Raw genomic sequence first — 24,914 nt, 5'->3', positions numbered from 1 at the left:
AATAAAATGTTTAGTGTTTGAATGGAAAAAAAAAGAAATCACACAATTTTTTAACCAGCGATTAGAATATAAACAAAAAAAAATTAAAATACTTGAATAGTTTTAGGCCAAATCAATTTTTTTCATTTTTACAATGTAGGTATGACCATCTGTTAACCACAATGGAGTTGTAAAAAGACTAAAAAGAGCAATAAAATTGCTTGAAATTAATTGTATGTGTTAATACTTATTTGTTTTCTTTATAAAACATCGATAATTTATTGACATACTATAACTTGTAAATTTAGAAAACCACTTAATTTTTGAGAAATAAGTAAAATTGTTGGTGATAAAATGAAAAAAAAAAGAAACCAAATATTTTTTTAACTAGTAAACCAGAAAAGTAAAGAAACTCAAAGAAATAAGTAAACATAAAAGGACCTTAAAATTGCAGAAACAAGTTACACAAGACAATAAATAGAGGAAAGAAAAACAATAATATTATGTATTTATTTAAAATGTAGTACAAATAAAATAAACATGATTTTATTAAACAAAGGACCCAAAATCGCCACATTTTCGTTATACAATTTATTTAACAATTTTTTCCCGATTAGTCTAATCTCAATCTTAAAAATTAACGACCGTTTCATGTCGAAAGTGCTCGTTTCGCCACGTTTTAATTGGCTCCAAACACGTCCATTTTCCCAATCGCTCACGAAATTTTCTTCAGGGGCGGCGTAGCTCTGTGCTTGTCGGCACAAGGACGTCGCAACGGTGAAGCTTTAATAAAATTCGAGAGTCAAGAGCATAGAGACATGGCGTTGAAGCGACACAAGCACCACATCGGCCAACGCTACATCGAAGTGTACCGTGCCTCAGGCGAGGACTTCCTCTCGGTGGCAGGCGGCAAGAGTTCCGAAGCTCAAGCTTTCCTCTCACGCGGGGCTGCCGTCATCGTGCGGATGCGGGGGCTGCCCTACGACTGCACCGCCAAACAAGTCGTACGTATGATGGGGGCGTTTTTGTCCAATTTTTATCTGRGGGTTTTAGTTGGACTTCTTCGCGTCGGGTGAGAATTCGTGCACGGTTTTGGACGGCACCGACGGCGTGCTGTTCGTGAGGAAGCCGGATGGGCGCGCCACTGGCGACGCTTTCGTCCTCTTCGCGAGCGAATCCGACGCACCCAAAGCTCTCTCGAAACATAGGGAATGTATAGGTTCTAGGTATATCGAATTGTTCAGGTCGACGACGGCCGAGGTGCAACAGGTTGGTTTGTGATTTTTTGTTTGTTTGGTTGGGGGTTATGTGTTTGTTCTGCAGGTACTTAACAGGTCGCTGGAAGCGCGGACTTATGAGCCTGAACCGTTGCCTCCGTTATTACCGCATATGCCTTTATTGCCTCAACATTATATTACGTCTGGGACCAAAAAAGAATGCATTAGGTTAAGAGGACTGCCTTACGAAGCTCAAGTCGAACATATCTTAGAGTTTCTCGGAGAATATGCCAAAAATATTATATTCCAAGGAGTGCACATGGTCTATAATGCGCAGGTAAGCACCCGTTTTTTATACAGCTGAAGCTCATTACGGTTTTAAAGCTTTTTTATTTCTTCGTCTAARGACTAAAATTTGATACATATGCATATTTAGGTAATTTTTTATTTCATATTTCATGTTTTAATTTTTTGACGCCTTTTTTTTTTGGTAACACTGAGTAACTAACTTTTCGTGCAGAGCTTCACTCCACAGATTTACTTAGAGACGTTAAATCTTCGGATTGTAACACAATTATTAGTAGTAATAAAACAGGAGACTGTAATTACAAATTTCAATTTTTTAAAATGCTCTAGACAGCATTGAAATTCGGATGCGTTTTTATAAAGTCTGACCAATAAATCCACAATTTTTTTATTTTATCCGTAATCTTTTTTTAATGAAACTGGAAATTGAGTTTATGGGTGCTGGTGCTCAGAAAAATCATAATGAGTCTTATTCAACAATTGGAAAACCACTCCTTAGTGTCAAAACTAATCACTGGAACAGAAACACCGAAACTCTTGTTAAATTTTTACACAAATAATTGAAAATAACATTTTTTTTTGCAACTCGGCGCTATGTTGTGTTAATCTTACATTTAAAAAAAAACACCACGAAAAACACTATATGTTGATCCAGATTTCTGGAATTTCCAAAATCGTATTTTTTGTGAACAGTCAAAGTTACCATTGATTGTATGAATATACAGTGTTGCTAACCAAGTATTGAACATAGTGGTCTGCTTGAATGATTGTTTTTCAAGAAAATTTTTACCATTTTTACTTTGTCTGGCGCCTTTGTTATTAGACGAAAATTACTTTATTATCTTTACCAATTTTACTTTGTTTGGCGCCTTTGTTATTAGACGAAAATTACCTTATTAACTTTTCCATAACTTTCTCGACTTTATATCACAATAATTATTAAGAAAAGTAAGAGTTGAAAAAAAACCTTATTAAAAGTCTCGACGCTTCATTTTCACTAGTTTTAGATGCATGTGTCATTGAGAATATAAAATCTATTGGCAACCCTGAATTATTGGTAATTCTTCAGCGGTTGACGGCTAAAGCAAGCGGTTGCCGCCGCAAATAATTGACAATCAGTGTTGCCAGCTAAAAAAAATTAACTCATTAGACGATTTGAAAAAATTGCAAGATTTATATCTATTTTCACTAGATTACAAGATTATGATGATTTAAATTTTTTTAATACTGACGAAGGTTTACATCTCGCATATCTACTCGAAAACGTGCTTCAACGCTCAAGAAAGGCAAAAATAATACAATTTTTGGTTTAATTCTCTAATTTTTTGGCTTGTATTTAACGAAATTTTTGCGAAGTATTTGCTTTGTTAGGTACTTGAACAACATGCTAAAATACTTGAAAAAGACAAAAGTATTGATTTGCTTTGGTGTTTTGTTTGGTTTTTTTTTATTAAAATCTCGCTCAAAACTAAGAATTTAGTTCAAAAACGCGCTTGAAGTCTTGAAAAATGTGAAGTAATGTCATTTTCGCCCACATTTTGTGTTTTTATTTTTGTCAAAATTTCACTCAAAAACTAGCTAAATTTGATGAAAAAAACGAAATAACATTTTTTTTAGATTTTTTTTGTAATTTTTGAACATGTTTTAACAAGAATTTACAAAATAAATGAATTTCTGGTTCGAAAACAAACTAAATCGCGCGAAACAAGCTAAAATAATATTAATTTCAATCTAATTTGATAATTTTTCAGTCAGTTTTAGCAAAAATTTGTATGTTTTCAAAAATGTACGTAAACACTTAAAAAATGCAAAAATAACGCTAGTTTTGCTCTAATTTGGTAGTTTTTCGGTTTGTTTTTAACGAAATTTTGCAAAATAGTTCTGTTTATGGCTGAAAAACGTAAAAACTTTTTGAGTGAAATTTCATAAAAAACAAATTAAACAATTTCTTAACTATATAATTTGGTGTTTTTTTTATTTTTTTTTTGCGAAAATCGGGCAAAACAATTGTGTTTCTATGTATCTAACGATTGTGCAAAAAAGTTATTTTTTTTTGCAATTTTTAGGTCTGTGTTGACAAGATTTTGCAAAATAAATGAGTCTCTGGTTCAAAAAACAAACTAAATCGCGCGAAACAAGCTAAAAATAATATCAATTTTAATCTAATTTGACAATTTTTCTATACATTTTAGCAAAACTTTGTGTGTTTCCAGAAATGTGCGTAAACACTTTAAAAATGTAAAAATAACGCTAGTTTTGGACTAGTTTAAAATAGTTTTATTTTTGGCTGAAAAAACCCACTTTTCGACTCAATTTAGCGATTTTTTGATTTTTCTCAGTGAAATTTCATAAAAAAAACAAATTAAAATATTTTTTAACTATATGATTTGGTGGTTTCTCATATTTTTTGATTTTTTGGTAAAATAATTGAGTTTTTGGATAAAAAAAACTTGCAAAATACTCAAAAAATGCGAAAATCAGCGTCATGCTTTTTGACCTAATTTGACGATTGTGCAAAAAAGTTAATTTTACTAAATGTTTAGGCGAATACTTAATATTAATTCTCTGCTGTAACATTTTAATATATATAATAATGATAATAATATTGGATTTTTACAAAAGTTTTCTCTAAATTTATGAACTATTATAAAAATCTCCAGATTTTTTGAAATTTCACCAGATCTCGCAACATTGATGAAAGTTTGACAATTAAGATTTTAAATTTGAGGGTAAAATCACTTGGTACTACTCTGATCAAAGTGACCTGTGACTTTGAAATTAAGTTGGCAACACCGAATTATTGCAGATATTCGATTATGTTAGGTGACGGACATGTCAGCGGCTGCCCGTCGGGAACGAATGACAATTGACTATAAAAATGTGACATTTGAATTTGATAGTCAGTGTTGCCAACTTAATCAATCAGAAATCTTGCATTTTTTAAATTTTTGATTTAGGATAAGTCGTTTTTTCCGTGAGAGAGAGAGAATGTTGAAACGTGGTGTTTTCCAGGGCCAGCCCAGCGGCGAGGCCTTCATCCAGATGGACTCTGAGCAGTCGGCGTGCATCACCGCCCAGCAGAAGCACCACCGCTACATGACATTCGGCAAAAAGCAGCGCTACATCGAAGTATTCCAATGTTCCGGCGAGGACATGAATCTCGTTCTGACTGGCGGCATTCCCGCCCCCGTCTCGCCCGCAAAGGCCACCCCCGCGCTACTCAGTCCCGGTATGTTACCTTCAATTGCGCCTCTTCCACCTACTAATATCCCCCCGCCGCCCCCGCCAAACACCTCGGTTAATCAAATATCCCAAAATCTGACCAACTGGGACAATCAGGCGCTRTTCGCCCAACAGCAAGCCCAGATTATAGCCCAGCAGAACCTCATCGCGCGCCAGAACCAAGCGCAAGCCCAGAACGAAATGCTCCTCATGAACCAAATCGCACAGCACAATTTGGCCGTACTCAACCAGAATGTGGGCCCGGTGTCCCCAAACAGCCCCAATTCGGTACTGAAAAACTCGGCGGCGATGCCGATGATGCCGCATTTGATCGCGCAACCGCCGTTTGTCATGCTGCCGCCGAGGATGGCCCCGGCTTTGGGGCTGCCGAGGCACCAGCTAGCCTATCCTCAGCATTTGCTGCAGGGGGGCGCGCATGGGGTCATCCCGATGATGCCGCACGTCGCCGTCAAACGCAGCTACGGGGACGCGTTCAACGAGCAAGCCGCGCCGGCCAAAAGGGCCTTCCACGCCCAGGGGGCCCTGCCCGTCTATCAGCACTTTTACCCAAACATGTAGCCCTTTCTCACATTTTGTACATTTGTAAATATTACGAATTGGACGGTTTGATATTCGGTGCAAAAAAGTGCCTTAAATGATAAATAATTCATCATTCTCCCTGTATTTTGTATACAGGGCGTTGCGAAATAAAGTTTTGACATTTTAACATTATTTTGGAACACTAATTATGATTTTTTTCAGTTTTGTTACAAATGTTGAATTTTTTTTATTATGGAGCAAAGCTGAATCCTAGTTTACCATTTTCTGTGGTAATGTTTCTGATCTGCATTTTGAACTCTTGTTTTTGATAATAGATATTTATTGTTAGTTAGAATTAAGAAAATTTGATAAGCAAAAAATTGCTTAATTTTTAACATCCTAAAGTTAGTATGTACTAATGGCTCATATTTTTGAGTAAAAATTTAATTTTTTTACGTTTGTATACAGGTGTCTCAAAAGCAAACCGCCATACATCAACCAGTGATAGAATGTCATTTTGAGAAAGGGTTTAAATATATTTTTCATAATACTTTAATTGAAAAAAAAAAGTATTAAGTAGACATAATAACTACAAAAATTGCTCAAAACCTAAGCAATTGTTTCATAAATGTTATCACGACCAACTTGCACTTTTTGCTAAGCTGCAATTTTTTTTGAATGAATATAGAAAAAAATATTTAAACTTCTTTTCAGAATGACATTTTTTATCATTGGTTGACGTATGACGGTTTGTTTTTGGGACATCCTATATATTACGATTTGGCCGTTTTTCAACTTTGATGAAATTCAGTGCTAAAAAGTGGTTTAAAATGCAAGTAATTGAAAATACTTGCTATATTTAGTAAACAGGGCGTTGCGAAATGAAAGTTTTGACACACTACATGTAAAAAATCAGTTTTGGTCAAATTATTTGATGTCTTATATTTATTTTGGAAAAAAGTTTTATGATTTTTTCTCTATTATCTTGAAAACTGATTAAACAATGTTCAAGTAAATATAAGTGTTATTAACCTTTAAGTTTTGATACAAATATTGAAAAATTTTTCGAATTTTGGAGCAAAACTGAATCTTCCTTTACCATTTTTTGTGGTAATGTTTTTGATGATATTTATTGATTACGTTATTGTTAGTTTAAGAGCTAAGAAAATTTGATAAGAAAAAAATTAAAGTACTAATAGCTGATATTTTTGAGTGAAAATTTCTCATTCTTGTACATTTGTAAATATTACGAATTGGACTTTTTTGAATTTTTTTGATATTAGGTGCACACTTGGAAACGAAAAGTGCCTTAAAATGACAAATAATTGATAATTACGTGCTTTACTGGTATACAGGGCGTTGCGAAATGAAGTTTCGACACTAATATAAAAAGTGACACGAAAATATGAAAACTTTTTGTTGAAAATTGAAACTTTGGTAATATTAGGAACAAACTAAGAAATTACAAAGAGCCGTAAAACCACTTTTATATAAAAGTGAGTGTTATGAAATTACCGAAATTTTGGACAAAAATTATTGATCGAGCTATTTTATTTTATTTAAGCGTTTCTTTATATAAATTTTTGAAGCTTCTCTATGGAGCCCTTGTATATTGGTGATATTTATTGAATATTCGATAAGGAAAAATGAGTTAATTTTGACCTGGTGGTACTAATAAAATTTTTATCGTTGAGAGACAATCATAAGCGCTGATTGGTATTGTTTGGTGTCGMTGAGGCGTGTTAAAGATTTGGGATATTTGATAAGCCGTCGTGGGGTCTGTTGACGGTGTTGGCCCATTGCTGCAGCTATCCAAAGACTGTAAAGCGAATAACATGTGATTTGATACATTCCACGATTTTTATTGTTGTTATACAAATCTTGTTGATATTTAGATGCATTTTGCGCTATTTTGGAGCAATTTACTATATGTGTAAGACAGCTTTTGTCGTAACAAAAATGTTCGCAACTAATACTGAACTCGGATTGGGTATTCGTTGACTTGGTAACAGGAATTTGTTTCGAGTTGGCGCGCGTCCATGTGTTGGGAAGAGTAGCGTATGAAATATTGTACAAAACTCATGCATACGAATTATATTGGGTTTTTTAATTTTATTTAGATTATAGATTTTTTAATTGTGTTCGAAGGTGTCGAGTGTGGGTTTTGCAGTCGGCACTTTCGTCCCGATTCGTAGGTTTAGTGCATTTCCTAAGCTTTCGCTAGAAGTTTTTGAACATGTCTTGGTGTGTGTGCTTTGATGCGTCTGCATTTGACTCAGTTGGTGATTGGTAGTGGTGGGGGAGGCAAGCGTTTCAGGAATTATTATCATCTGAGGTTGAGTGCAGGAGGTGTCAAAGTGATTGGTTGAATGGGTGGACTAACATTTCTTTACGAGTTCTTGGCCCTTGTTAGGCTTCATCTCTACTAACCACACGAGTCGTGAGTTTATAGCGCAGCATGTACACCCGGGAATCCCAGGACGTTCATGTCTAGCGAAAGTTTCGTCAAGGAAGTGATTAATTTAACTCTATGATCACTTATATTTCTGTACTGTATGCAGCTCTTTTTACTTCATTACAATATGTTCTAATTATTTACACTTAATTAATAAATGTTTGTCACAATAATGCTTTGGGTTTGTTGTTAGTTTTCCTTTTGCTAAGACGTATTGCTCATTTTTGTCCACTCAATTTTTGTTGTCTTGTCTTGTCATTAAAAATGAGCAATACTGTACCATGTGGGCTAGTTTATTGGTTATACCCGGGATTGGAGTCGTTCGTGGTGTCTGCTGCCGCCATATGGTGGATCGGTAAAAATTCTGCTACACTGTGGTGAGTCSTTTTTACTTTTTATGCCCTTAGAATAACACACTTCTTGTCACACACGTAGAACGAATATCGATCGAGAAGCTTTCTTTTGTATGTGGGATGGCATTTCGTGCCATTTTGGTGACTGGATTAAGCCACAATTCACACACCATTTAAGCATGGAGTTCGTTAATTCATTATACCATTAAATAATCACTAAATGAGAAATTTAAACACGAGAAAAACTGTTTGATTTCATCACTTTTGGGCATGTTGATCWGTTTTTGAACGAAGTTTTTTTGTTTAGGTGGCAATATCATACCGACATTCCATCCGGGACCGAATTTTCCCGGATACGGCCCTGTGCAAATCGCCGCCGCACCCTTGGGGCCAAGACAGTTTTTGCCGCCGCCGATTTTCTATTGGCCCTATCCTAGTCCTCCGGTCTCGCCGACCAATTACTACCCCACTATGCCGCCACCTGGCGCCTTGCCCCCGCAGCAGCCCCAACAGGCCATGGTAAATTGAATCAAATTAAAAAAAAACTGATATACCGGGTGTATCCGGTTTTAGCTGCACCACCAAAAATACGCTTTCTAATGAAACGAAAATTGAAAATAAAATTGTAGATGATTTTTAYATGTAGAAGATTTTGTTTTTTTCACTTTTGCTCAATTAATTATAATTCTATGTCACGATTTTTGTGTATTTTGAGAGAGTGCATGAAAATGCTCAATTGGATTTTCGAGGAACACTTATTGATATTGATGTTTTCATTATTTCAGAACCGTATTCAACTTTTTTGCATATGACAATCTACATATTTTTTTACATTTTTATGCCCTAAAAGCAAATTTTTTTCAATTTTACAATTCTTATACAGGGTGTGTCAGAACTCGCGCCCCAGAGAAAAATTTCAAGTAAAGAACAYGGAAAAAATGTTGACATATAAATTTTTTTATGTCTATTGTATATGTTTTTTTATAATAATTTAGTAAAGGTACAAACATTTTGCCAATAAAAGCCACAAATAACATTAAACAGAGTTACAATTTAGGATACAGCTTCCTTGCTTTCTCTTCTAAAACAGCCTATAGCAAAAAAACTTGAAAAATTATTTTTCTAACAAAAAGAAATATAAAATTTAAACTCTCATAACTTTTTATATCTAGATAGCATTTTTTAAACATTTTTTTCATGTTTCTGGCATTTTTCTTTGGGGCACGAGTTCTGGCACATTCTGTATTTTGGTAGCGCCCTTGCCAAGTTATTCTAATTGTTTTGCAAAATATCGAAAATATGTAMTGATCGACTTCAATTTTTCTAGCATCTTTATTATTAACAATAGATAAGTAAAATTTTGCATGTTGGTAAACTCTGCTATCGTTTGATAAACCGTGAAAATTGAAAAAAAAAATTAATTAGAGTAGGCGGTGATTAAAAAAAGTTCAGCTGGCAATCCTGATTTTTGACTTTAAATGTCAGCGGAAACTTTGACAAGTTTACGTTTTATTCATTTTGAGTGAAATAATGTTCGCTTTAGAACAGAATATTTTTGTTGTTGCAAGTTATTACAAAAATGCTGTACAAGACGAAAATGGCAGAATATTTTTGTTGTTGCAAATTATTAYAAAAATGCTGTACAAGACGAAAATGGTGAATGRTCATTTTCACTTCCAGGTTGTGTGGCAAATTTAAAGAAAAAATTGTTGCCAACTGTAGAATATTAATCGTCGCCTACTCAAATTTATTATTTTTTCGATCGCACGGTACTTTTGGTTTATTTATTTATACAGGGTGTCATCTAGAAGTGATCAAATTGATCAAATGTTCAAATAGTCACAAGTTTTTTTTTAATATTACAAAAAGTTGCAACYATATATTTTACACCGAAAAATAACAWTAATTTGTCAGATAAACGGTAATCCTATTAATACGGATATACAGGGTGATAAAGCTGCATGAATGAAAAAATAAAATCCATTGCTTTCTCTGAAACCACTTGAGTTATTTTCATAAATTTTTACAGGCTTTGTGAGTCCTTGAAAAATGCTTATTTTTTGATAATTACTTTATTTTTACTCTTATCAGTGGCGTGCATAAGAGCATGTCACTGGATATTTTTTTTTTAGTGTTGTTTTTCGATGTAGAATAATATGTAATTGCAATTATTCACACCGCAAAAAATTTGTACTTTATAAACTACTTTCTAAAAATATGAAATGTAAATATTTATGCTTATTTAATCTTCCTAGGCAAAAAAGTTTTGTTTTATTTTAAAATACAAAATCAAAAAAGCTCATTGTTTTTATGACGTAAACAACGTCAACTGTTCAAAAATTCGTAAAATATCTAGAAAAACTTGAACTGAACCAAAAGGTGTTAAATTTGATTAGATATAAAAGACTGATCAAAATCTACGATCAATCGAAATTTTTAGCTACAATTCTCAAGTGTCTATAATGATTTTGTGACAAGTAGTAWGAATTTAAAAAAATATCACTCTGAAGTGTTAATTAAAAATAAACATTGTATTTCTTTGAAAAAATTTAATACACCTATAGGCAAAAATGGTTGCCGTTAAATTCCAATTAATTGAAAAAATGTGAAAGCGTCCAAGTAAACAATTCAAAAAGTGGACAAAACATTTTTTTTATTTATGATTTTTTCTGCAATTTTAGCGTAATTAGAAAGCGGTGTTTTGGGGGTGATTGGAAATAATTTTGATTTTGTGTGTTTTTGTGTCGAGAAGCTTGTCTGGAGGGAAAATGTGTTTGCAGATGCCCCCCGAGTGCGTGGCGCTGCCGCCCATGGCCCCCATGCCCGGCATGGACTCCCGAATCATGCTCGATGGCATCCCGAGACCGGACCACGACAAGGCCAGACAGAATTTCGTTCCGAATCAGTATGTCGAGTTGAAGATTTGAATAGTTTTGATAAYGCGTACCTAACTCTTAAACTATTAAGTATATCACCGGATAAATAGCTGAGATTGCGTGACACTCAATTGCACATATCAGAATGGATAAATATAYAGTTACTATACATATTTAAATTAATATATTGCAGATTATAATATATTTCATTGTTAACRTAAATTATTATGTTTTTAAATTATCTTTATCTCAGTTTAGTTTAGATTTAAGTACCTAAGAACGTAGCTGATTTGTTAGGTATTTTATTTAGCAGACTGCTTGTGAAATATTAGTGCAATTTATTATGGTCGAAGCTAGGCACGAGATTATTGATTACTTTTAAGGTTTATTGTTAACAACAAAAATTGCGTTGTCTTCCAGTAGAGTAATCAATGTGATTGTTTTATTTGTAAGGATAGCCTCGCTTAAATGCTTACTCTTATGTGATTTATCGTAGCCTGTACTCGTAGCAACACTGCAATATCGTTATAGAAAATTCCTATGCAACGAAATAGTCATAATTTTTAACGAGGCAAAATTATTAGATTTTCGTAGGTAGTCTAGCAGAAAAGCTCAAAATTAGCAAGTAATGTGCAATAAACTAAGTTTGTTTCTCTAAAATATTTTACTAGTGATAAACTATTAGTCAAAGTGACTATAAAGCATATAGTTGTTTGAATTTATTGTTAATTCGATTTGAAACATATTATTTTATAGTATGTTAAAGACATAGTCATAATATTATTAATTCATTTTATATGTTTTTTTTTTTTGATTTCGGTGAAACGAACCGAAACATTAGTCGAGTTAGTGTACCTATCTATAATTAACTTTTAGGCGATAAGAATTTACTTAAATGACACTACAAATAAGTTTTTCAAGATCTAGATTTGAATCATGAGTGGCTGATTTTAACGCAAGGTCTGAAGAGAAGAAGCAAAGTCTTTGCCCTGTTTTGTTTTCTTATAATATTTAAGACAATAAATATCGTTGTTACTGACAAACGTGTTTTTCTCCCAATTACATAATTGCATTCGCAGGACAATTATTTTAATGCGATTTGAGCTCCTAAGGGACTCGCCCCAATTTTCGCAAAAACACAACAAAATTGTTAATTTTATTGGGTGGTAGTGCATTAAAATATTAGAAATGAAACAATAAACATTTACTCCAGTGGCGGTTCGTACTTTTGTATGAAAAGGAGGCAGAACTTTTATACATGYCGTAAATTTGATGTCTAAAAATGKTTTTTTTGACCCGACAAAAGAAGAAGAATTTGCACCCCACTGACCCAGCGGTTTAGACCTGCAGTCAGGCAAGATTTATCATTACGGATATAGATATAATGAATTTTGAAATGAGATTAATGTAAGAAAAAACCCCTAAATTCCCCAATCTAGCGTCAYTACAGATCTTCCGCCTTGCAACTTATGATGAATTATTATTAATTAGGTTATTATTTTTGATTTATTAAAATAAATTTCGTTAGTATTGAGACATTTTAACAATATTCCAAGTTTTTAAAATGGCTGCTTTTTGTATCTCAATAATTAAATCTAAATTGAATTTTAAAATTTCAARATTTACTTTAAAATTGCTTGGTAGCAGCCTCGTCTTCTACAAATTTTGAAAAAGAGTTTKKGAAATAATCTATTTTATCTAAGACACAATTAATTTCTGTTTATAATTCAATAAATACTTACTGTTGCACACAAAAATCACAAATTCACACACATCACTTGGCGATAAACAAAAAAAAAAAAAAATAAAAATGAAAGTGCACTGACCTTATTTGGCATCTTTTTCTGCTACCTTTTGTAGCAATTTGCCTCTGCTTCTTAAACGGACCTACTGAAAATAAAGAAACCGAAAATCTGTTTAATGTGTTATTAAATCAGTTGAAAATATTAAATAAAATTTAAATGTGATTTTTCTAAAAAATTAGAAGGTATTGTTGACTTACCCTTTAATCCGGATCCTTGAAGCACAATAGTTCCTCCATTTCCCCYATTGGCACTCACTAATAACTCKAAATTGTAAAAATCGCGCACTACTAAATGTCTATTAGGCACTCGAAAATACCCAATACACACGCACTAAGAATACAGCCTCTATTTCTACAGAATTTCGCACTGAACCACGAAATAAGTAATTTATTCGGACAATTATTACAATTCAAGTAACTCCTACGGGAGCTTGGMCAAGACTGACTCGCTATTATAATAATTCTTCAAAAAACGGCACAAAAACCATTTCGTAACAGTTCCGGTGTAAAAGGCCTTTGTTCGGGACTGCATAATCCCGCCCATTCGCCACGTCACAAAGTAATTTGAATATTTCACCATTTTTTGCGCCCTTTGATTCGCCTGATATGACGTCAAGATTCTAGCATCTGATTGGCTGAACTTTTACTGAAACTTCACTTTTGTTTAAAGCCGACAATGAAATTTTAATTTGCCATTAATCGATTTAGAAAAGGCAAAATAAAATTTAATTCAGGACCACCTAAGGAGGAAAAAAAAGGCAATTTGTTTAAAACTGGTTAATAATAATATTAATAATAGACCTTTATTAGAAAAAATAAAAACACAAAATACAAACTCTATGGGGCGAAGTCTAGCCGAAGGCTAAATAAAAATGAAATAACAAAAAAATATATCAAAATTGACGACTAAGGTCAACCCCAAAATAATTTAAAAAAATATTATACGAGAAAAACAAATCATAATTAACATTAACATTAGGTAAACTAATTACTGTTAACCATGTGACAACAAGAAATCTTTGTAGAGTTTATTATTTGCAGCAAAAATCCTTATTTGAACAAATAAAAAATTATTAAGGTTAAAATTATATAAAAATCATAATTTACGATTCAGAAATAGTTAAAATAATTTTTATTTTTAAAGTTCTATTTTTACTTGCCTCCCAAGAGAGAAGGCTTCTTCAGCCTCTCTTGATTTACTGTTGCTGTATTTTTTTAAATTTAATCTTTTTTATTTGTTCACATTTTTTTAATACATATGTGTTTATCTTGTCTTTATCTATCACCCTGTCTTTTAATATTAAGTATAAGTCATCAGAAAAACTGGGCGCAGCCCTAATTACGTAGCGTCCTTCTCTTTGGCATTTTCTCACCCTCTCGAGATATATTCAGCAATTTTGCAAAGACACTCGAGAACATTGAGCCCGATTGCCGATTGCTATGTGATAATTTATTACAAAATGGCAACCAATTAATCTCGGTGAGAGCACTCAGTTTGTCAGCGGTGTAATTAAACGGATGGCCTTATTCCGTCGATGCGCCACTTTTGGGGCAAACAACGTCGAAGAAACGAGAAAATTGCTCTCCGATTTAAAAATTTGAAATTTTTAGCAGTGGGTTTTGGCCTATTATTTCGGAATTTATTTTTTGACTTTTCTTATTTTCGTTCAGTTCGAGTTTCTTACTGTAAACATCATTATGAGCTCATAGAAAGTCCTCAGGTTTCCTATAGGAACTGATTCAAGTCTCAAAAGCGCAATTCGATTTATTTTTCAATATCTCGACTCCAATTAAATTAATAAGAAATATAACCTCATGAAATAAACAAGCAAAAAACTCAGTATAAAGTTAAATAAATCGTCGTTCATTAACTCTGACGAAATTTAACCGTCAGCGTCGCCCCCAGGGACATCGATCCATCCTCGTCTAGCATTATGTATTTGCAAGTATTGCAACCGTGAAAATTTAGTTTTGGTCGGAAAAAATAACACCGCTCTTGGGTATTAGCAAAATGTCAGACGGCAAATGTTAAAGGAGTTAAGTATTGATTGTGATAAAACCATTGTAATGCTCTTATCTTATCAATTAATTAGAGTTTCTGTGTTGTTACTACATTTGGAGCAACAAAAATAATTTTTTGGCTTCGACGATTGTAATCATTGCTTGGAAACAGAATTTTTCCATTTATTCTCGATGCATGGAAAAACGTTTTTTCCGCACCGCGGTGTTTTTTACTTTGCAACAAGAACTAGGGGAAATCGCGTTCTACGGTTGGTATTAAATGACATAACAAATGTCTTTTTTAATTTCTGGTGGCGTCAAAACTTCGTCAGATTTCATTTTCACAGAAATATACTTGAATAATTAAAAAAGAAAATGGCGCTAGTGTTTCAAATTTTGTTTACATAAAACCATAGTAACGGACAGGAATACCAACTCACCAAATAGTATATGACTAAATAATGGGAAATTATCTTTTTTTAAATAATTTTGAGTTATTCGTTACAAAAACCTTGTACCTAACTCTCGGAAAGAATAATTTTTTAATATTATCTTTCCAAACTCGTTAGGTAAATAACTATTACACATTTTTGACACAAGGCATTAGTTAAGTCTACAAAACAACACAAAACTGTTTGCCGAAAAAAGATACTTTATTGTAAATGATATTTTATAGCGTTTACTTTTATTAAAGCACTCGGCTTTGCTTCGTGCTTCAATAGCGATCGTGGTGTAAAATTATTCCTACCGCACTTATAAAATAAATAACTGTTTTCTATCAAGGAAGATTTTTTCCTATATATGAAACAGCTTGCTGACATCTCTCCTGCGACTCGGATTGTTATGAATTCCGTGCTTGTAATATTAAGACATGGTTTCTGGTATTGATTTGGGAATGTTACCGTTCGCAGCGGCAGGCATGCAAATCGTGGTTTTTTGTTCCGTAACTAATTTCGGTGCCGAAATTGATAAAAACAAGCCGGGCTTACAATAATATTTCACAAACGTTGTATTTTTGTGCTTATCATTTTAAAACGTAGGGTCGATAACTCCGGAATTTATTGCACAGTTTTTTGGAATCTATTCAAAATTGCTTCGATTGTTTGGAATTGCTGGAATTATTTGTGAATTACTGTTTTTTTTTCTGGAATTACTGTATTCTTGGAGATATGGGATCAAATAATTTTTTTTGAAAATTACATTGAATTTTTTAGAAATATCAAAATTTATATAATTACGAAAATTAAGTAAGAATTACAGGAATTAATTTAAACTTATAGGAATTACTCTAAAAACAGGAATTACGATAGATTATTGGATTACTGGAATTTTTAGACTTTTTTGAAATTACTGGAATTATTTTTCAATCACTAGAATTTTTCTGGAATTATTGGAATTCTGTTTGAATACTAGAATTCTTTGTGTTATTATCGGAAATAATTTATTTTCAAAAATACATTAAGTTTGTATCGGAACTAGCGGAATTAATTGAAACTACCGGAATTAAGTTTGAATTATAGGAATTAATCTGAAAATAATAAAATTACGATAGATTATTGGAATTTCGGTGGAATGTTTTTGGAATTACTGGAATATTATTTGTGAATTACTGGAATTCTTCTTAAAATTATGAGAGATATTTTTTTTTGTTAATTATGTTGAATTTCTTAGAAGTATCAGAATTAATTTGGAATTACAGGTATTATTTTAAAATTAAGTTGGAATTAAAAGAATTAATTTAGAATAATTATAGGAATTAAACTGAAAACGGGAATTACGATAAGTTATTAGATTACTGGAATTTCGGTAGACTTTTTGAAATTACTGGAATTATTTGAGGATCACTGGAATTTTTCTGGAATAACTGGATTTTTTTTTGAAATTACCTTTTCAAAATTACGTTGAATTTTTTAGAACTATCACAATTAATTTGGAATTACAGAAATTATTTTTGAATTACGAAAATTAGGTTGGAATTAATTGTAATTGCTGAAACTGATTTGGAAGTATAGGTATTATTGGAATTATTGGAATTTCGGTGGAATTTTTTTGGTATTCGAATTAGTAGGGCACATTTTTTTTAAGTCAATAACGGCCCTTCGTTTCAAAGCTTCAACAAAATTGACTTGGATCTTTTGTATAAATTTCTACAATAAAAATGTGTCAGGGTTATTAACACGAAAACTGTATAATTTACACAAAATTTCCTGCAGAAATTCACTGAAGGTAAAAAATATTGAATTTTTTTGTTTGGCTTCATTTCTCACTGAGTTTAAAAGCGAAAGGTCACAAAACACCGTTTTCATAATTTTTTTAATATTTGTTTGTTTTCTCATAAAAGTAGATTTTTTATCTGGCTATATAAGTTTTGAAAAAATAGCAGGAAATATGAAGTAATTACGTTTTGCATTTCATTCAGTCTTTTATCGCTTCTAATACCAATTTTTAAGGCCGCATCGAATTATTGGCTGTTAAGGAAAATGTTACGAGTCAATTCCCCAGCGAATTGTAATACCAGAACCTCTAACGGGGGTGAAAATGAACATTTTGCCCAACTCACATCCGGAGCGAAAATGGACAAACCTTTCGCAGTCTTCTTCACATTGACAAAAAAATTAGAAAAAAAAAACAGGAATGTAAATGTCTTGAGGGAGAAGACATTTTTTTACTTGTATTTTTTTATTGTTTGATATGCAAAATTGGATTGCGCCTACCTTCTTTAAATCGTTGTGAAAAGTCTTTTATTTCAATCGAAGACATCCGGAGCTTAATTTGAAAGAAAAACCGGGCACGAGTCGGGAGCATCCCACCTGTTCCCTCGCATTTCCCAATGCTACCTGTTGCAAAGCATGGGGCGCATGCCTGCGATTTTCCGCTTTCTCAGCCTCTGGAAAACCGTGCTTTTCGTTGTTGAGCGTCGCAGGAGTTGACAATTAACCAGACTTTGTCAAAAGAAAAGCCTTCAGCCATAGAAAATTTTATTTGTTAAGACATCTGTTCAATTCAATAACCGATCAATTGTGGAATTTCGGTGGAAAATGCAATTTCCCGGGTTTGCAGCGTCCGAAGTTAGAAAAGCTCGCAACTAGACGTTTCGTCTTTTTCTCGAATATTGATCGCGCGAATTGCGCCTGTCTGTGATTCCCCCATTCAAGCGACTCGTCGGTGGATGGTCTACGACAAGCATTAGTGTTTTGGCGAGTGTCGAGTGCACTGTCACGCTTGGGGTAAGTCCACAATTTCCCAAACATGAATGAAAATTTCCTCCAATCAGATCGAAATGGGAAAAATCACTGAGTAAAAATGAAAGTGAACGGGAGCTTCTCCAGGAGCAGCTCGGCGAGGTCCTCCAGGAAATCGGCCGTCCTCCCGAAATCCTCCTACTCCTCCCCGACGCCGGGCTCGGCCCCCCGAAGCCCGCACTACCACCACGAGCAGAAATCCCCCATCTACCCCAGGAGTCCYCTCGTGGAGCGGAGCGCCAAGTCCCCCAAAGTCCAACTGTGTAGTCCYTCGCAGACTGAACGAATTTTCGATTTTAATCAAAGCACGGGGCCTAAATCCCCGAATCTGCCTCCAAAGTCGCCAAGATCCCCCAGATCCTTCAATTACGAAGAGGTGCAGATCCATAATGAGGGCACCTCCACGGCCAGTTTCAACCTCCAAAGTCCCCCAAAGTCGAAACTGAGCAAAGTGTTCCATCGGCAACAGTACCAGTCGTCGAAGAGCGACTCCAGCAACTCCAAGTCGAGTCTTGAGTACCACTCAACCACCACACACCCCACGCGGGGCTACCAGGACATCGAGTACAAAATTTGCCATTCGCTTGACTCAGAATCACAAAGTGACACTCAAACCTGCTCGAGTTATCGGTACTCCTCCCGGCATTCCTCCTTCAAGGAGAAGAGCAAGAAACCCAAATGCAACATTAGGACAAATCCGGGTTACGACGAAAGGTGATTTTTCCCGATTTTTTTTTCAGTATTTCATTAGGAATTTTCAGATATTCTTCAAGTAAATCGATCAACGAGTCCGATCGCACAGATAAGGCCCTTCTAAGGTGTCGCAAGTCAACTTCTGACCTCACCGACATGACGGATGATGCCGCCAACACGACCATGACCTCTTTAAGTCGACCCAGCTCCCCGCGGAGGAAAGGTTCAGTCAAAGGTGGTTTAGCGTATTTAGCTTCTCGAAGAGGATCGAGAGATTCGATTGCCTCCAACATGTCGAATGTGTCAAATGAGGACATCGGACCTTTGAACTTCCAGAACACGGCGAGGGGGCGCCAGAGACGCACTTCCAACTTCTTGGAATTGCCCGGTGAGTTTTTTCAATCGTTTTTTAAGGAAAAAAAGAGAGATTATTTTTTTCTTTATCTCGCCGGTGATAATAATCGGGAAAGCAATCAACAAATCAAGGATTTGGTTGCTATAACACAATTTTGGATTTTTAGTGTGAGATTAATAAATTGCTCGCTATGCTCGTTCATCAATTAAGGCTTTGTTGCCAAATTGGCAGAAACGATGTAAATTGTGTTGAAATTTGAACGGCTTTTTGGTGATTTTAACAAAAAGTTTGGTTTTGTTTGAGGTATAGAAAGATAGGTCTAAAAGTTGCTAAGTTAAAATTTCTAAACTCGAAGATCTGTAATAAATTCTATGGAATTTCGAGGTTTCTACTTTTTAGGTCTCTTAATGATTTATTTACTCTATATGAAAATCAGCTTTTCTATTAGAAAAGTGAAAAATAAGGTAAAAATAGTATATTWTGTTACTAAATAATGTAATTGAGCCACATAAACTCACTTTTACTCCGACTAACATGTACTGTTTTATCCCTAAACGTATTCAGGTCGACAGTAAAGAGTGTAACATTATAATTGGCAAGTAAATGAACAAAATAATCAGAACGCTTTGCAAGTAGTGAAATTGTAACAATGCTTATAAACAAACATCACGTGTCAGTATCGGAAATTGTAAATTGCTGAAGCAGTGAAAAAAACAAGAAAGAAACAATAGTGGTAAATGTCATGGAAAAAGTAAAAATTTTTATTTGTGATATTRTGWTAAAAGTGGGCACTTTTGTGCCGTTTGCGGATAAAATSKTTTTTTTTTTAATTGTTCCTCATCACTAACAATATTTTTGGTTCTTTTTTCTTCTCTGAACACGTATAACAAGGTTCATAAATCAATTAAGATAATTCTTAATGATACACAGTGTGTTCTTAAAAATATCTGTACCTAAATAAAATTACTTATTATCACAGTTAGTCACACAGAACTTAAGGAAACTTTAAGTTGCAAACTAAAAAAAGGAGAATTTAGTGGTTATAAATAATTTATCCACTAATTATGTATTTTTTTTATTATTTTGAACACAAGCTTAAGTATTTTTACGTAGAATTACGAGTAGAATGCTTGGTGAAAAATAGAAAACAAAAAAGATGTAATAAAAAATTGTTTGTCAGTAACTATGTTTAGTGACAATATTTGTTTCTTTTTTTTTACAAGTGTAACAAAGTTTTATAATAATTTTAGTTAAGTTGATTCTAAATAATACACAGAGTTTTTATAAGTCTTTGTAATAAATAAAGTTATTTAAAAACCTAGTTTAGCACACTTAAAACTAAAAAATATGTGATATATGTGATAATTTAACACTTCAAGAGATGAAAAGTAAAAAGTGAATTTTCGGAGTGTATGAATGTTACTCCAATTTTATTACAATTTACTTACTATACATATTTTTGTTATTATTCCAATTTCGAAAACTATGTAATATTTAATAGTAAATATTTTCAAATATAGTAAATGTTGAAACATTAAAACCGAACCCGTTTGGTGTTTCTGATTTTTGATATACAGGGTGTTTTATGCACAAATAATGCTAAACAAAATAAGATACCAGAAACATTAAAAAAATGTTTAAAAAATTCTAGAATTAAAAAAAAAATTAAAAAATATTCCTTGTATTTTATTTTATTTTGCATTTTTCTTTTTTTGTGTTTTTATAAAACACCCTGTAGAGACATTAGGAAAATAGATAAAAAGTTGTAATATACTATTTTTGCGCTTTTTATGGTGTTTTTTTTTAAGAAAACCAGATTTATTTCTATTTTGCCTTTTTAACAAGGTTATTAAAAACTCTTTTGGATGCCGTAATAGCTCCTCATGTGTTTTAACATCCTAGTGTATTTTATATTTTTTATGTTGGTGACATTGCCGTTGGAAGTAAATTGCTTTCAATATTACTCTCAATTTTCCGAATTTTCGGTGGTCTACGTGAAAAAACTTGAGAATTAACTAAATTATACACAATGACAATTGTCAGTTAAAGTTGAATTTTACAATGTCTTCATGAATAAAACTGTTACGTGTGCTACCAACCGGGGCAAAATTCCCTGAATTAAAAAAAAATTAAAATTATTAGTAATGCAAAATGAAAAAGAGAATAAATATGTTCTTCAACTCGTCGCTACGCGGCTTGTTTCGGAAGTTTAAAGTCTTGGATGATATCTATTGTAACTTGTATTTTAATATAYTATTTTATTCGGTTTCTTGTTTATTTTTCATTATTAACAATATTTTGTTTATTTTTTCTTTTCTCAACGCATAAAAAGTCTATAAATCAAGAATTTTAATCAAGGTGAGGTGATGATATACTTAATGACACAGGATGTTCGAACATCTCTGTAATAAAAGTATTTTCAAAAACTTAGTTCTGTGTGGCTTTGTGGGGGTTTTGGGTTTCACTATAATTTACAATTTATTCCCTATACGGGGTGTTCCAGCGATTTGGTAAACTTCACAGACTAAGAGATTTTTTTGTGTCTAAATTTAAATATTTTTTTTTTGTAATCAGTTAGAAACATTTAAGAGTCTATGTTTTTAGAGAGACAATTTAAAAGTATTAAATGGATTAATAGAAAATATGGTGTTCTTTGTAAATCTTTTAACAAATTATTTTTTTTATCGATTACAACAAGCTAAAAAACTGTATTTTTAATGTTTGAACTTTCTTCTCTAAAGTGGTGAAAGTCTTGTAGGAGTTTTGGTCTTTGTATAATAATTTTTTAAACAAAGCGTTTGTATTGTTTTTACCAACTCGCCGAGACACCCTGTACATTTGTTTATATAAAAAAACAAAAAGAAACAATTTCAATAAAGTTAAAAAAATGTTTTTATTTATTTTTKTACAAACACATTTTGTTTTTATATTTTTCTTCTCCGAACGCATAACAAATTTTAATTAAGATGATTCTCAATGAAACAGGTTGTTTATAAACCTTTGCAAATAAGGTGACTTACAAATGACATACTGAAATAAAAAAATATGTCTTATTTTTTGAAGGGAGCAAAAAAATTGTTGGAACTCTGTTGATAAATGTCAGGTCTGCTCCAGAGTCAACAATCGATTGTTGGTGGAAAAAATAATACGTGAGGCAGAAACCTTCGCCCAACGAGTAATTTGTGATATATTTCTGATGCTACAGCCGGATGATGTAATTACTGCGAGAAAACATACAATTGGACACGTGACCCTTTAATACAAATCGATACGGCTTACCTTTCAATTTTTAAATATATCGCTTCTCTGGAATTTACAATCATCTCGTTGCTAAACCGATTTGCTGTTGTTTATTCAAAAAAAAAAATAAAGTTGTGGATCAGCGAAGCTGCACTGCACCAGAACAATACAATTCCTCGGTGAATTTTATTGTTGTTGGAAATAATCATAATAAAATTCAAGTCGGGAACTGACTGACTGATTATTCGGAGTGAAGTTAAGTTTTCCTATTGTTTAATTAGCTTCTTGAGTTTGTTTCTGGAAGATGATGAGTTTCARTTTTTCATTCAATTTGCGACTTGTTATTGCAAGAAATCTAGGTTGGAAATCTAATCACATTTGATTACTCCTAGAASAWTTTTTTWAAATTTCCGGGTTGATGTTWCAATTTGAAATAATTGTAATAATTCTAATAAACAAGCTCATTAATTAATTAGTAGTTTGTTTTCTCAATCGAAAACAAAATTTAATCATCCAAAAGAAACATTCGTTACTTACGTAATCAACAAGTAATAAAACAAATCATTTTGACCATTAACGTTGCGTGTCGTTGGAATTTTCTTTAAAAAGTTGGTTTTTGTGCTAGTTCTAAAAATACTACTTTGCAAGCATTAATCTTGTGTGGGACTATAAGGAAGGCATTTATTGAACATTTATCTTTACGGATTATCTGAATATAAATTAATGCCATTTTCCGTTGTTGTAATGGCTTTTTTATTCTTTTTTCACGTGTTTGAGCACGAAAATAGAGCAATTAGTAGGACTTGGAAAGYTGTTTACAAGTGCTWMAAATTTTCAAATAAGTTTGWTTATCGGATAACATGATACATTAAATAAATATGAAAACGAGAAAATATAATTAATTTTAAACTGAAACAATTTCCGCAACCACCTGGCACGTTTCGAATGTTGTAATTATCATGCTGGCTATTTTTCCCGGAAAATTCACTCTAAATGTAAATTTATTCATCGTTAAATCTATACAATAAATATTTGCAATAATAAATCAATTGTGATACTGGAAAGGAAAATATTTTTTAATGTGTGAAAAACTTTCGAGACGAAAAACTAATTTCAAACTCAAATAAATTCATCCGAGTTTAATTAAAAAAAAAACGCGAAAATTTCTAGAGATTTAGTCGTCGCGACGCTACAAAGGTTTTCTGAAGCCAAAAGCCTTTTCACAAAAAATGGGACCGCTTGTATCATTGTTAATTAAGTCATTAATTTTGTGACTTGTGCAGAGAAACTAACAATGAGATATGTGTTTGAAACATTCATAAAAAGTGCAGAAAATTAACATTTGAGTCTCACAGCCCAGTGGTTTGCAAACTTTTTAGTGATGATCCCTGGGATTTGATAACGTCTGAGTTATTTTTCCCCTACTAATTCTCTCCCATTTTGTGTAGTCCGGAAGTCAATTTCCTCTTGAAAACTTGTCTGATCGATGGCGATAAACCCAACTTTCGATGTTATTGTTCTCTATTGAACTTATCGAAACCCGGGATCTACAATTCAGCATAAACGGATTACAGGAACAGCCGATAGATTTACATAACTTGGCTTAATTGCTTGAGTAATTCACACTGTAGCTGGAAATTTGGTGCGAAAACGTTGGGTGATTTTTGAGAAGTTGGGTGATTTATCGCAGTCCAGGGACGAGGCATCGATTTTGCCAAATTGTGTTATTTTTGTAATAGATGTTGAGAAATTGAAAAAGTGGGTAACGAGACACCACTGGCTTTTTTAACGGCAATAACTTTTAATCGCCTCGCATTAAACTCCGCGCTTATCCACTCGGGGTAGAAAATAAAAAGTTAGGCAATTATCTGTTTACCGTTCGGAAAAAAGCGATTAATTTCTCTGTCAAACTTTTTTCAATTTGGATCTGGGTTTGAAATTAATACGAAACTAATTTCAGCTTGTTTTGCCAACGAATATTAAGATTTATGACAAGTTTGAAACACGTTTCGGGTGGAAAATTGAACTCTGTTTTTACGTAAAACGTGAAATTTTATTTAGTTTATTTTGTTTAGAAAAACGTTGACCTGTGTTTTTCTAACTTTCTCTTGTTATTTTTGCGTGTTGAAAGCAACAAAAACCGTATAAAAACATCATGTATCAATCACGTAGGTGCACCTTTCCAACTCAGATCAGGCAACATTAAAAAGAAAAATAAAAAAGAAAAATTGAGGAATCTCACATTTACAATCTCACAATCTAAAATTTACAGTTCTTTGTAATTTTACTCCCCTTGCTTTAAATTTTTTTCTATTCTAATTGGAACTCTGTATTCTATTTCTTTCCCTTCTTTCGCCTTTGCATACTTGCCATTATATTAATTATTTTTTCTTTTTCTTTGTTCCTGTTCATTATTTTTGTAACTCTTTCATGTCTTGTCATACGAATACAGGCTGCGCCAGAACTCGCGCCCCAGAAAAAAATGCCATGTAAGGTAAGGTATCAGGAACATGTAAAAAATTCTRTCTATAAAAATTACTAAGTTATAGGAGTTTAAATTTTGCACTTTGACTCTATTTATTTCTGTTGCAAAAATATTTTTCCAAGTTTTTTTGCTACAGTCTATTATTA

The 24,914-nt window shown here is 33.0% G+C and overlaps 2 protein-coding genes across 5 annotated transcripts in view; both read left to right on the top strand.

Annotated features, from left to right (window-relative positions):
* Nucleotides 1-11,987, top strand: part of LOC123012156 (RNA-binding protein fusilli) — a 41,763-nt gene extending 29,776 nt beyond the window's left edge. Inside the window, exons 6-11 of one of the 2 annotated variants that reach the window (XM_044409981.1) lie at nt 713-983; nt 1,033-1,248; nt 1,303-1,533; nt 4,515-4,731; nt 8,380-8,591; nt 10,853-11,987. In XM_044409981.1, the coding sequence (XP_044265916.1) occupies nt 713-983; nt 1,033-1,248; nt 1,303-1,533; nt 4,515-4,731; nt 8,380-8,591; nt 10,853-10,999 (1,294 nt within the window). In that variant the 3' untranslated portion in view covers nt 11,000-11,987. Of the gene's footprint in view, nt 1-712; nt 984-1,032; nt 1,249-1,302; nt 1,534-4,514; nt 7,893-8,379; nt 8,592-10,852 lie in introns of those variants that run through there. The other variant, XM_044409980.1, reaches the window with a different exon arrangement.
* A 5,877-nt stretch (nt 11,988-17,864) lies between these two features.
* The window catches only part of LOC123010647, a 57,027-nt gene continuing 49,977 nt past the window's right edge, over nt 17,865-24,914 (top strand). For all 3 annotated transcript variants that reach the window (XM_044407713.1, XM_044407715.1, XM_044407712.1), the window contains exons 1-3: nt 17,865-17,980; nt 18,028-18,709; nt 18,757-19,076. In XM_044407713.1, the coding sequence (XP_044263648.1) occupies nt 18,057-18,709; nt 18,757-19,076 (973 nt within the window). In that variant the 5' untranslated portion in view covers nt 17,865-17,980; nt 18,028-18,056. The remainder of the gene's footprint in view (nt 17,981-18,027; nt 18,710-18,756; nt 19,077-24,914) is intronic.

The sequence above is a fragment of the Tribolium madens genome, unplaced genomic scaffold (assembly GCF_015345945.1).
Source record: "Tribolium madens isolate multiple individuals breed KSU strain unplaced genomic scaffold, Tmad_KSU_1.1 Scaffold_91;HRSCAF=231;Tcas5.2_LG7, whole genome shotgun sequence".
NCBI classification, from domain to species: domain Eukaryota; kingdom Metazoa; phylum Arthropoda; class Insecta; order Coleoptera; family Tenebrionidae; genus Tribolium; species Tribolium madens.
Note: the sequence above shows the minus strand (reverse complement) of the source record. Positions and strands in the feature narration are given on the sequence as shown.